We start from the raw sequence: 12,776 nt of genomic DNA, 5'->3' as shown, positions 1-12,776 counted from the left end.
ACGCAAAAGCCCCATAAAAACTTCAATTCATTTAGAAGGCAAAAACATTGCTAAAACTGTTAATTAAGAAGCTAGAATTGAATCAGTTTTAGAAATTTATAAAAAAAATAGTTATAAAAAAATTATTAAAAAAAATGACCAATCAAAATATATATATATATATATATATATATATATATATATATATATATATATATATATATATATATATATATATATATATATATTTATATATATATATATATATATATATATATATATATATTTATATATATATTTATATATATACTTATATATATATATATATATATATATATATATATATATATATATATATATATATATATATATATTTATATATATATTTATATATATATTTATATATATATACAGGGCTGGAATTAAGCGCATCGCGATTGCTGATTTAATTTTTGCGATTAGTTTTTTCTTAAAAAAATATTTTTGCTATTTTTTTTTCTTTTGTTTTGGTTGTTCATTTAATTTTTTTTAATTTAGCAATTTTTTTTTTGACAATTCTTAAAAGTTATTTTTTTTTTGACAATTCTTAAAAGTTATTTTTTTATCATAAATTACATCACACTGAATTTGTCATTCGAATAGAAGCATAATCATTTTCTCTTTCGCGCGGAGATTTTTATTCAAAGTAAAGCACATTTGAATTTAAATTATTTTAAAGGAAAAATGTGATGAGAATTTATTTTTTATTCTTTTTTTTAACAAAACAGCTTGTTTTTTATCTTTTAAAACATTGACCCATATTAATTTATTAATAATATTTTAAATTATTATTTTATCCTCAAATCTCATGTAATTAATTGTACTACTTTAGGTATATCAAAATCAGGGCCGGTGCAAGGGCTAAGCGAATTATGCGGTCGCATAAGGCACCGCCTTTTCTGGGGCGCCGCGCTGGCTTAGCTAACGTTTTTTTTAAGTTTTAATTTGGATTTAAAAAAGTAAAAGTTAAAAACAATATTTTACGTCTTTAATGTGTACAAGTAGTGAGTTGTTTACATATTAAGGGGCGCCAAAGTTGATATGCTAGACTATTGATTATGTAAATATTTTCTCAGCACTTTAATAAAAAAAAGAATTAAATCAAAAAGTGGTAGTTAGGTAATTGTTTAAAAAAATAAGGTTGTTAGTTTATTGTTTATTTAAATCGTGTTTTTGCGTGTTAAATGTTCATTGTAACTGTATATTTACATATTAGGGGCGCCAAAGTTTATATTTTAAACTATTGATTTTGTAAGTACTTGCTTAGCACTTAAATGAAAAAACAATTACAGTTAAAAGTAATCGTTAGTTAAATATTTGAAAAAGTAAGTGGGTGAGTTATTATGGCGGAAAAAAAGAAACCTTCGGGTTTCTTTTATAGAAAACGCAAATCAAGTATGAAGAGAGAAGACAAAAAACAAGCAAAGGCATTGAGTAAATTTTTCTCTATATTAGAAAAACAAGATGTAAACGATAATCAGCATCAATTTCAGGTAAGAAATAATACAAGAGTGCATTCATTATTATCAAGTTAGTTAATAAATACAATAATAATAATTTAGGGAGATAATAGATCGTTATTTAAGCCTTAATAACCATTGTGTGCTATTTTCACAACACTTTTTTTATTGATACTGGGTGTTGGGTGTACTTTCAACCATATTTATAAGTCATAACAAAAAAAATAATAAAATAACTTGTACTCTAGAAGCAGAAGATGTCAGATGAAAATCCACAGTCTCAAGTTTTAAAAGACATTCCTGTAGAACCAGTTGAATCTTTTTCTCTTACATAACGAATCTCTTAAAGAACGCTTACATTACCATCCAAGTACGAGTGCGTCAAGTTCACCATCTTCATTTAAGGTTTGTGCTTGATTTTGAATTTATTAGTTTATATGCATTTTGTTGAAAAAAAAAGTTATATACAGATACAATCAAAGGCCTTCGAAAGTACCAAGTCTTCGAAAGTACCAGGCCTTCGAATGTACCAAGTCTTGTACGAAGTCTTGTTTTAAAATAAAAACTTTAATTTTAACTCCTCTCCAACGAAATCTGTTTTGAATTTACTTAAAAAAATCTGCCGCAAATTTAAAAATGTTTTTAAAAATATAAGTAAATAATTACTAGGTATTTTTTCTTTTTTTCCATTTTGATTTTTTTCCATGTTAATCGCTTAAACCAGCGTAAATTGTATAAGATTACAATGAATTTAAGCGGACTTTTCCACCACCGTTAGTCTTTATTTATTTAAAAACTTTATTTTTAGTTGAATGTTTACAATAGTTTTATAAAATATTTAAGGTAAATAAAATCGGCAAAGTAAACTCTTCACACAAATAAGTGAGTTAAAAAAATCTAAATTAAAATACGGTTGTATATTTGCATGCAAATTAACATGGCCTACTGAAATACACGGCCTTCTATTCTGCTTAAATCGAAAAAAAATAGAAGGCCAGTGGAAAAAACGAATATTCCATTATCTGGACTAACTTTCTCAAAATATTTTAAGTATTGCGATATCAATGTTAAGTAAGTATATTTGGAACAGGATAAAAATTTTCGCGTTAGATTAATTGACATCTCTACTAAACTTCAACAACTTAGTATTGTTATTTGTGGCTACTTTTTAATTATTAATAATAATAATGGTTAATAAAGGCTGTGTTGTCGGTTGTACCTCAAATTATAATGGTGGTGAAGTATTACCAGTCTTTGGTTTTCCAAAAGATGATGACTTGAGGAAGTTATGGGTTAGATTTGTAAATAGAAATTGTTGGACTGTCACTTAATCATCTGTGATCTGCTTAAAACATTTTGATGAAAGTTTAGTACACAAAGGAGCATCAGAAAAACGATTTCGTTTGTTGTATAATTTGAAGCCTGTTCCTACAATATACCCGGCTAGCATTGCAACAGCTTCACTTCCAGCTATGTTTATACCAAGAAAATTACCAACTAAAAGAATTTTTCAAGAAGATGAATACCAAATTTTTTATCAAATGATATTATTAAAGATCTTAATTCTCTTACAGTTGCTGATTCACCAACAGGATATTCATTTTCCAAATTTGATGATTGTGTCGTGTTCCATAAAATTATTCAAAATGAACTACACATACCTGAAGTTGCTGAATGTATTCGTATTGACAAAAATCTTCATGCCAAACTTTTTTATAAAAATCTTACAGTTTCTTTGCCACCTTGGCTCAGAGTAACCCATCAATGTATGTTAAAGAGAAGGAGTATGCTGGAAAACTTCGATTCACATTTTAGCATCGAAATAGAAAAGTTGTCTCCAATTCTTGAAGAACTTAAAAGTCACCAAATAAGAAAAAATCAAATTTATTCTTTAAATATGCTTCGATTTGCCTTGATGATGTGTTACACATCATTGCAAACTTATCATTTACTGCTGAAGGAATTCCCTCTTCCATCTATATCACTGTTAGGCAAGCTTAGAGCAGTTGAAATTGATTTTATGAAAGTTTTGAAATTGTTACATGAAAATGGGAGCTTACTAAATGATCTTATATAATAATTTTTGATGAAATGTATTTGCAAAAATGTGCAGAATATTCTGGTGGAGATGTAATTGTGATTAGTGAAGAAAATGAATGTTATAGAAGCATTCTTTTATGGTAGTTGGTTTAAAAAAAAATACCTCTTGTGTCATCAAAGCAATTCCAATTATAAAGTTAAACAGTGATTGGTTGAAAACTGGAATTCTCAGCTTGATTCAATCTTTAATAAAATATAGTTTTAATGTTCGAGGTGTTGTTTGTGACAATCATTCTTCAAATGTTTCCTCTTTTACAAAATTGCTTGATGCATATGGTAAAAAACCAGATGGCTTATTTATTAATGTACAATCACAAAAAATTTACCTATTCTTTGACACAGTGCATCTGATTAAAAACAATCGAAACAACTTACTAAATAAAAAAAGGTTTTTTTTCCAGAATTTAATTTTTCAGCTTTTAAAGATGAAATTCACGTTCAACCAGCAGAAATATCGTGAAAAATATTTCATGATTTATTAGAAAAGGACAGCCTGTTGGATGCAAGTTTTAAAAAAGCACCAAAAATAAATAGCAAAGTTGTCCATCCTGGAAACTACAAGCAAAATGTCACTGTTGCTTTAAATATCTTCCATGAAACTACAGCAGCAGCAATAAAATCGTATTTTCCCAACCGTTTAGATATTGCATCTTTCCTAACTCTTTTTAATAAATGGTGGACAATTCGAAAAATCAGTTTCCTAACTGTCTTGGAAATGCTGCTATTATTAATGATAAAAAACCTGAGTTTTTTCGAGCTTTCGCTGAATGGTTAAATAAACGGAAAAACACCAAAATCCCAAATTTTGAGAAATGTACATTATCTCCTCAAACATCATCAGCACTACAAAGAACTTTATTATGTCAAGTTTCTTTAATAGAAGATTTATTGGAAGATAATTATAAATTTATATTGACTGCTCGTTTTCAAAGTGATCTGTTAGAAAGAAGATTTGGACAATACCGCCAAATGAGTGGTGGCAGGTTTCTTGTCAGTTTGAAAGATGTTATCTATAGTAAAAAGATAATCCAAAGAAAAAGTTTAATAAAGGAAGGTATTAAAATATTTGACAATGATGTTAATGATGTTCAAGATACACAACATGCTAGATCCTTGATGGATCAGATCAAAGAACGAGATTATGATTGTGTGATTTTATCAGATGATTTGCGTGAAGTTGCTACTTATATTGCTGGTTTTATTGCCAAAAAGCTGATTAAGAAGTTTAAAATATGTTGCAAGTTGCTTTGTATTCAACATTGTCAACAGGAGTCGAATGACTATAGTTATTTAAATAAATTATCAAGAGATGGGCTAACAACTCCATCACTAGCCCTTTTAGAATATGTCTGTGATAGTTTTGCTATGCTAGATCATATATTTGATGTTATTTATTGATCTCAAATGCAACACCGTAAAGCAGCAAAGTTAGTTCTTGGCAGTAAAGAAAGTTACCAACCATTTTTATGTTTAAATCACCAAAAATATGGAAAGGAAATTATACACACTATTATTTCAAATATTTATTTTAATAACATCTGAAAGAGAGCCAGTGATTCAATTGTTGCAGATAACATTGTTGCCTTTAAAAAAAGACAGAGAAAAAAATACGAATCTTTCGTTTCACATTTTGAAACAGCTTGTGTAAAAAATTTTTAAATACTTTTAAAGCTTACTTTTGAGAATTTATGTATTCGTATTTCTTGTACAGTCCTTGAATATCTCAAAAATTCTACTGACAAATATAACCCATGTCTTTCTTTAATCATTTAAGTAATAAATAATTATGAAGGTTAATAAATATTGTGTTGTTTTCAATAAAGACATTTATTAATCATGGTTACTATTTATTACGAAAAGAAACCTAAAAAAATCCTAAAATTTTACAAAATTTAGTGAAGTATAGTATATACTTCGATTAAGCCAACGCAAAATTTTTTATCCTGTGCCAGATTTACTTGCTTGAAATTTATAGCTCAAAAATTAAAATATTTTGAGAAAGATTGTCCATCCGACAAAATATGCGTTTTTTTAACTGGCCTTCTATTTTTTTCCGGTTTAAGCAGAATAGAAGGCCGTGTATTTAAGTAGGCCGTGCATATTAATATATATTACAATTCTGGAAATTAGTAAACAAAATAAAATAAATGATAATAAATACGGCAAATTAATTTTTTTTTGGTGTAAAAATAAAAAACAAACAAAAATACAAAATAAAAAGATAAAATATAAAATACTTTTAACAAATTTTACAAACAAATGATTTCTGTACCAAGTGAAAAAATTAGGGTTATGTAAATTGGAAAAAATCAACTAAAAACCTTTGTAATAATCATCCTTCATCCACTATTAAAAATGAATTTTAAAAATAATGTTGTTTTTGTATAAAACCTCATTAAGTAAAGTAGTCAACGTTATTGTTTCAGAACACTGGTGCCGAGAAAAATGCGGTCACTTCGTCACTATCATGGGACTCGCTTTAAGACTGCGGAATGTGCCCAGCCAGAATCACAGATGACATTCGTCAAGTGCTTCTTGTAATAGGACCAGTGCAGGTTGAAAATATTAATTTCCTATTGACAGTAGTTCAGGCAGACGGTTCACAGTTGTCAATTACAAAACTAAGTTGCCAAATGGAGAAGACATTGACAGGGATTGGTTGGTGTATTCAATATCTAAAAATTCAGTTGTTGTTTTTTTTGCCAGCTATTTAGTACTGATGAAATATATCTTTATGGAACAGAGGGGTACTCTCCTTGGCAAAACATGTCAAGGAGAGTACCCTTTATACATAAAAACATGTCTTAAGGAGAGTACGTAAAATATTTTTTTGTACACATTTCATGTGTACATAAAAAATATTTTACGTACACATGAAAAGTCAACCTCTCACGGAAATGCGACCATTTCTTATCGAGAACTTGCCACGAGATTGAAATTAGGCAACACTATTGGTTCCCAACATCAACGTATGATTCAACGTATGATTCTGAAACTGACCATTAGTATGCAGTTTTAAAACGACTTGTTTGTATTGTGCAATTCTGTGGCACTCAAGAATTAGCTTTTCGTGGAACAAGTGAAACAGTTTTCAAAGAAAACAATGGAAACTTTTTAAAACTTGTTGAACACATTTCAAAATTTGACACTTTCTGAACATCTTCGTTGGATAACTGGCAACGAAACTCACGTGCATTATTTAAGCAAACAAATTAAAAATGAGTTTATTGTTCTTCTTTCATGTAAAGTTACAGAGCATATCGTGTGAGAACTAAAGCTTAAATTGGATTGCACTAAAAGAATACACTTGCTAGAAAATGATATAAAAGAAAGCTTAAATTTTTACTTTTTTAGAACTCGACCGCCGTGGTGGGCAGACGTAATTCTAACAGCTCAAATAAAAATGAAAAAAAAAATTAAAAATGGCTATTACTTTATCCGAAATAAAAGATATGTTCATTCAGCACAAAAAAAAAATACAAACATTATTTAAAGAACAAGAAAAAGTATTTGTGGACTTACTTAGCGATAATTTAAAAATAATCAATACACGCCAAGATGATATTGAAACAAAAACATTGGATTGCACTAAAAGAATACACTTGCTAGAAAATGATATAAAAGACTTAAAAGAAAGCTTAAATTTTCACGAACATTTAATCGACCAAAAGGTGAAAGCTGCTAATGATTCTAAAGAACTTGAAAGCTCTTATAATATTACAATTTTAAACGAAAAATGCAGAATCTCCGAAGATAGATCGCGGCGTAATAACTTAAGGATAGACGGAATTCCTGAAAATATCAACAAAACTTGGGATGAAACTGAACAAAAGGTTCAGAATATATTATGTGTAAATTTAGGAGTAAAAGGAGTCGAAATTGAAAGAGCGCATCGAGTTGGATTTAGAAAAGAAGCCCGATCCCGAACCATTATATTGAAGTTGTTAAGGTTTAAAAATAAATCAAACATTCTAAAAGAAACAAGAAAACTCAAAGGTCTGAATATTTACGTGAATGAAGATTTCTCTCAAGAGACGGCAAGAATACGAAGAAAGTTATTTTCTGAAGCGAAAGTGAGAAAATTAAATGGAGAAAATCCAATCGTCAGGTATGACAAACTTATTATTTTAATAAATGTTTATAATAATTCAAAATGATATAGCTAGAAATCTAATCATTTTTAATCTTAACTTTAAATATTATAATAATTAAAATGGTTAACAAATCAAACGTAACAAATCTTTTAGAAATTTTTAATAAACAAAACACACTTCTTTTGAATAATGATAATGATCCAGATGTAAACTTTTTTGAGGACGTCATGATCAACTCTAACTATTTTGATATTGAGGAAGTATCTAACCTCATGAATGCGTCACAATTGTTATTTTCAACTCCAACTTTAAACATTCGTAGTGTGAAAAAAAACTTTGAAAGTTTTAAATCAATGCTTAAAAATATAAACTCTGAGTTTACGGTAATATGCTTAATAGAAACATGGTGCAGAAATGAAAAAAATAATTTTCAAATTCCAGATTATAAGGCAATCCACCAAACTCGAGGCAACATTCAAAGCGGAATCATAAAAAGCGATATAAGCGACCACTTTCCAATCTTTTTCATTTCGGATTTTTTTTAAAAAGGAAAAAAATGCAAAGTACAAAGGGATGTAAAAAGGCAGATTAATGAAATTAATATTGAGGCGTTTAGAAATTATTTACTCAAAGTAAACTGGAAACAACTCAATAATTGCAAAGATGTTAATATAGCTTATGATTTTTTTTACAATGAGTTCATTAATGCTTACAACAAAGCGTTTCCGATGAAGGAAATAAAAACTAAGCTTAAAAACCTGCAAAGTCCCTGGATTACAAAAGGGCTTATAAAATTTTCAAAGAAAAAACAAAGACTATATGAAAAATTCTTAAAAAATTAAACTTATCAAAACGAAAAAAAATATAAAATTTACAAAAACCTGTTTGAAAACCTGAAAAAGAAAGCTAAAAAAAATTATTTCTCAAAATCACTACAAAATAATATTGGTAATAACAAAAAAACGTGGGATATAATAAAGGAAGTGATAGGAAAAAATAAACAAGATCATGGTAATACTTTACCAAAATATGTATACACTGAAGATGAAAGAACAGTAATTAATGAGCGAAAAGTTATTGCAGAGAGTTTTAATAATTATTTTATAAACGTCGGTCAAAACCTAGCAAATAAAATAACTCCCGGAAATAAAAATTTTAAATCATATATTAAAGAAGAGGACTGTGTGATGGATGAGCTTGAAGTATCTCCTGATGAACTTCGGTTTGCTTTTAATATGTTAAAACCAAACAAAAGCTCAGGTCTTGATGACATAAGCCCAAGGGTTGTTAAAGAACTTTTTGATATTATTGAAAAACCCTTACTAATTATTTTTAATCTTTCATTTAATAATGGTATTTTTCCTGACCTCTTAAAACTAGCAAGAGTAGTTCCAATTTTTAAAGACGGTGATATTTCTAAATTATCTAATTATAGACCTCAATCTCAATACTTCCATGTTTTTCTAAAAATTTAGAGAGAATAATGCATAATAGGCTATACAATTATTTTATAAAACATAAATTGCTTAATAATAATCAGTACGGATTTAGAAAAGGGCACTCGACAGAACATGCAGTAATTAAGTTTGTTAAAGAAATTTTAAACGGATTTGAAAACAACCAATATACTCTTGGGGTTTTTATTGACCTCTCAAAGGCCTTCGATACTGTGGATCATACTATTCTTCTTTACAAACTCAGAAATTATGGTGTCAAAAATAATAATTATAAATGGTTTTTGTCCTATCTTAATAATCGCAAACAATGTGTATCTTATGACAAAACCTGTACGAAACTAGAAAACATTTCTTGCGGAGTTCCGCAGGGATCTATTCTAGGGCCTTTATTATTTATTATCTATATAAACGATATTTACTTATCTTCTAGTGTATTAAATTTCAATCTTTTTGCTGACGACACTCAGGTTTATTATACCCACTCAAACATAGAGTCAATCTTTATCACTATTAATCGTGAGCTTGACAACCTCAATGAATGGTTGAAAGCCAACAAACTCTCTCTAAATAAAACTAAATGCAAATATATTCTTTTTTCTAAACCCTCCAAATCTGAAAATTTGCCCCTAAAACTCCCAAATATTTCAATAGAAAAAACTAATTTACAACGGACATTCTGCATTAAATTTTTAGGCGTTTTACTTGACGAACAAATAAGTTGGAAAGACCACATTAATTTAATAGAAAATAAAATTTCAAAGAGTATCGGAATTATGAACAAGACAAGACATATGTTGGATAAAAACTGCTTAAAACTTATCTACTTTTCGTTTATCCATAGCTATATCAGTTATTGTAATATTGCGTGGGCCAGCAATTATCCATCAAAATTAAAGCGTATCTTAAATAAACAAAAACAAGCTAGCCGCCTTATATTAAATGCTAATAAATACACCAGTGCCAATCCACTGCTTAAAAAGCTTGGAGTGCTTAATGTTTATCAATTAAATATCTACAGTTTTTTTTTATTCATGTTTAGATTTAAATATCGTATGCTGCCAAATATTTTTGACGACCTTTTTGTTATTATAAATCATAAATATCAAACAAAACATTCATTGCATAACTATCAGGTACCAAAAACCTTATTAAAACAGTCTAATTTCTCAATAGCATACTGAGGGCCACATTTGTGGAACTCATTCCTTCCAATTGAAAGTAAAACTTTATAATTTCACTTCAAACTTTCAAAGTTATTTTAAAAAAACAGTTACTTGATTATGACATATCTCAAATTCTATTTTATTTTTAATATCTTCTTTTTCAATTCTTAACTTTTCTTTCGTTTGCTTAAAAGTAAAACATATATTTTTTTTGCTTATTTATCTAAATTCGTATTTATTTCTTTTTTTTTTTTTTTTTTTTTATACATATGTATTTTTATGAATGTATAAATATTTCTTTCTTTTTTTTCTTTTTCTTTTTTTATGTATAAAAAAATGTAAAATGTTTATTTAAAAGTATTTATATTATTTTATCGATATTGTAAAAATTTATGATTTATGATAGTGTAAACGATACAACGGGGCTAGATGATAAGACTTTTGTCTTCTGCCTGCTCCGGTCATATCTTAACTCAAAATATTTTGTAAATAACTTATTATGAAAATGACGAAATAAAAAAAAAAAAAAAAAAAAAAGAACTGAAAAAAGCTTTGCATTATTTTATAATTCTTGACTGCACTCCTAACGAATATCGTAAAGATCAAATGACTCTTATTGTTCGGTTTGTCTATGCAGTTCCAGGTGAAGAATTAAACGTAAAGGAACATTTTCTTGGATTTGTTCAGGTCTCAGATACATATGGGCAAGGGTTGACAGCTTGCTTGTTAGACATGCTTTCAAAAAAAGGAGTGTCTTTACATAATATGTGTGGCCAAGGTTATGATAATGGATCAAATATGAAGGGAAAGAATGTAGGAGTACAAAAAGGATCCTTGACCTTAACCCACGAGCTTTTTTTGTTCCTTGTGGAAGTAATTAATTAAACCCTGTTGTCAATGATGCAGCGCTTTCCTGCCTTTAACTGTTAACATTTTCAACAATATACAGAAACTTTATTTTTTTTTTCTGGATCAAACCATAGATGGAATATTTTAACAAACCATGTAACTAACTTGACCGTAAAATTTTTAAATGAAACCCGTTGGGAGAGCACGAATGACGCCTTCGAACCTTTGCGATACCACATCGATGAGATTTATGATGCTATCTATGAATAAACGTTAGATTCTAAGATTGACGCTTATGGAAAATGTACCGTTATGGGAATTGCCAACAAAATTACAGATTTCAAATTCCTCTGCTGTTTGGTCACTTGGTATGATGTTTTGTTCAAAATTAATTTAGTAAGCAAAATACTTCAAATAAAAACTGTTGATTTGAAGAGCGCTTTGAAACTAATTGAAAGTGTTAAGTATTTTTTGGAGAACTTTAGATCAGAAAATGGACTGAATAACGTTATTACAGATGCAAAGGAACTCTCTGAAAAACTGGGCATCGATCTAAATTTCTCTGATGATGTAGTGGTTAGGCCAAGAAAGATCAAAAGGCAATTTTCCTATGAAAGAAAATATGAACCTGTGAAGTCGGCAAAAGAGTCTTTCAAAGTAAATTTCTTTTTTGTAGTTTTAGACACTGCAATTAATTCATTGTCAGAAAGATTTGAACTGATGGAAAATCACAGCAAACATTTCGAGTTCCTCTATAACTTGAAAAAAATAGACAAATGTGAAACGAATGCAATTAAAGAAAAATGCAAAAACCAGCAATCCATTTTGACAGTTGATGGCAAGAGTGACATCAGCTTGAATGAACTGTTTTGTGAAATTGTAATTTTAGCTCCAATGTTGTCAAACGATAGCTGCCCCAAAACAACACTATCTTATATTACAAAAAAACGCTTGCTTGACATCTTTCCCAATGTTAATGTGAATGTAGCAATGAGAACTTTGCTTACCCTCCCCGTATCAGTGGCCAGTGGAGAAAGAAGCATTTCTAAAATGAAAATTATCAAAAAATTACCTTCGATCGACTAATTCTCAGGACCGCTCTAGTGAGATGGCCACATTAGCAATTGAACACCAGGTTCTGAGTACAATTGAAACCGATTCATTTCTAAAAGACTTTGCTAAAGTTAAGGCAAGAAAAGTTTTTTTCTAAAAGTTTCTAAAAGCATTGTGTTTGTTAAAGGCTTTGCAACTTTTTATAATTATTGTTCAATACAATGTTAGATTTGTTATTTACATTATCTATAAAAGTTATTTTACGATATTTATTATTTTATGTCACTTTGTATTATTAAACTTTGTATAATTAATTATAAAATATACTGTTAAGGTTATTTATTTGTTCATAAAAAGTATGATATATACTATTCCATTGGATAGTTTCATTGACAACATGTTTGTATATATATATATTTTTTAATATATATCTTTTTGTTAATTTCTTTGTTTAAAAATTAATTTTACGGCGCTTTCAATTACGTATTCAGTTTTTAAGTAATGTACGGTAAACATTTAATAGGATATTATGTTTGTAATGTATTCTAGGGGTTTTAATAAGTATGCGCAATTTACCGAAAA

The 12,776-nt window shown here is 28.4% G+C and overlaps 1 protein-coding gene across 1 annotated transcript; it reads left to right on the top strand.

The window, feature by feature from the left end:
* Positions 1 to 1,404: 1,404 nt before the first annotated feature.
* LOC136074776 (uncharacterized) lies at positions 1,405 to 5,324 on the top strand. Its single transcript, XM_065787073.1, has 2 exons — positions 1,405 to 1,511; positions 1,727 to 5,324. The coding sequence occupies exon 2, from the start codon at positions 4,251 to 4,253 to the stop codon at positions 4,974 to 4,976; it is 726 nt and encodes a 241-aa protein (XP_065643145.1). The 5' UTR covers positions 1,405 to 1,511; positions 1,727 to 4,250; the 3' UTR covers positions 4,977 to 5,324.
* The last annotated feature ends 7,452 nt before the right edge of the window (positions 5,325 to 12,776 follow it).

Source organism: Hydra vulgaris, chromosome 01, assembly GCF_038396675.1.
Source record: "Hydra vulgaris chromosome 01, alternate assembly HydraT2T_AEP".
NCBI classification, from domain to species: Eukaryota; Metazoa; Cnidaria; class Hydrozoa; order Anthoathecata; family Hydridae; genus Hydra; species Hydra vulgaris.
The sequence above is the reverse complement of the archived record's forward strand: the minus strand, read 5'-3'. Positions and strand labels throughout refer to the sequence as shown.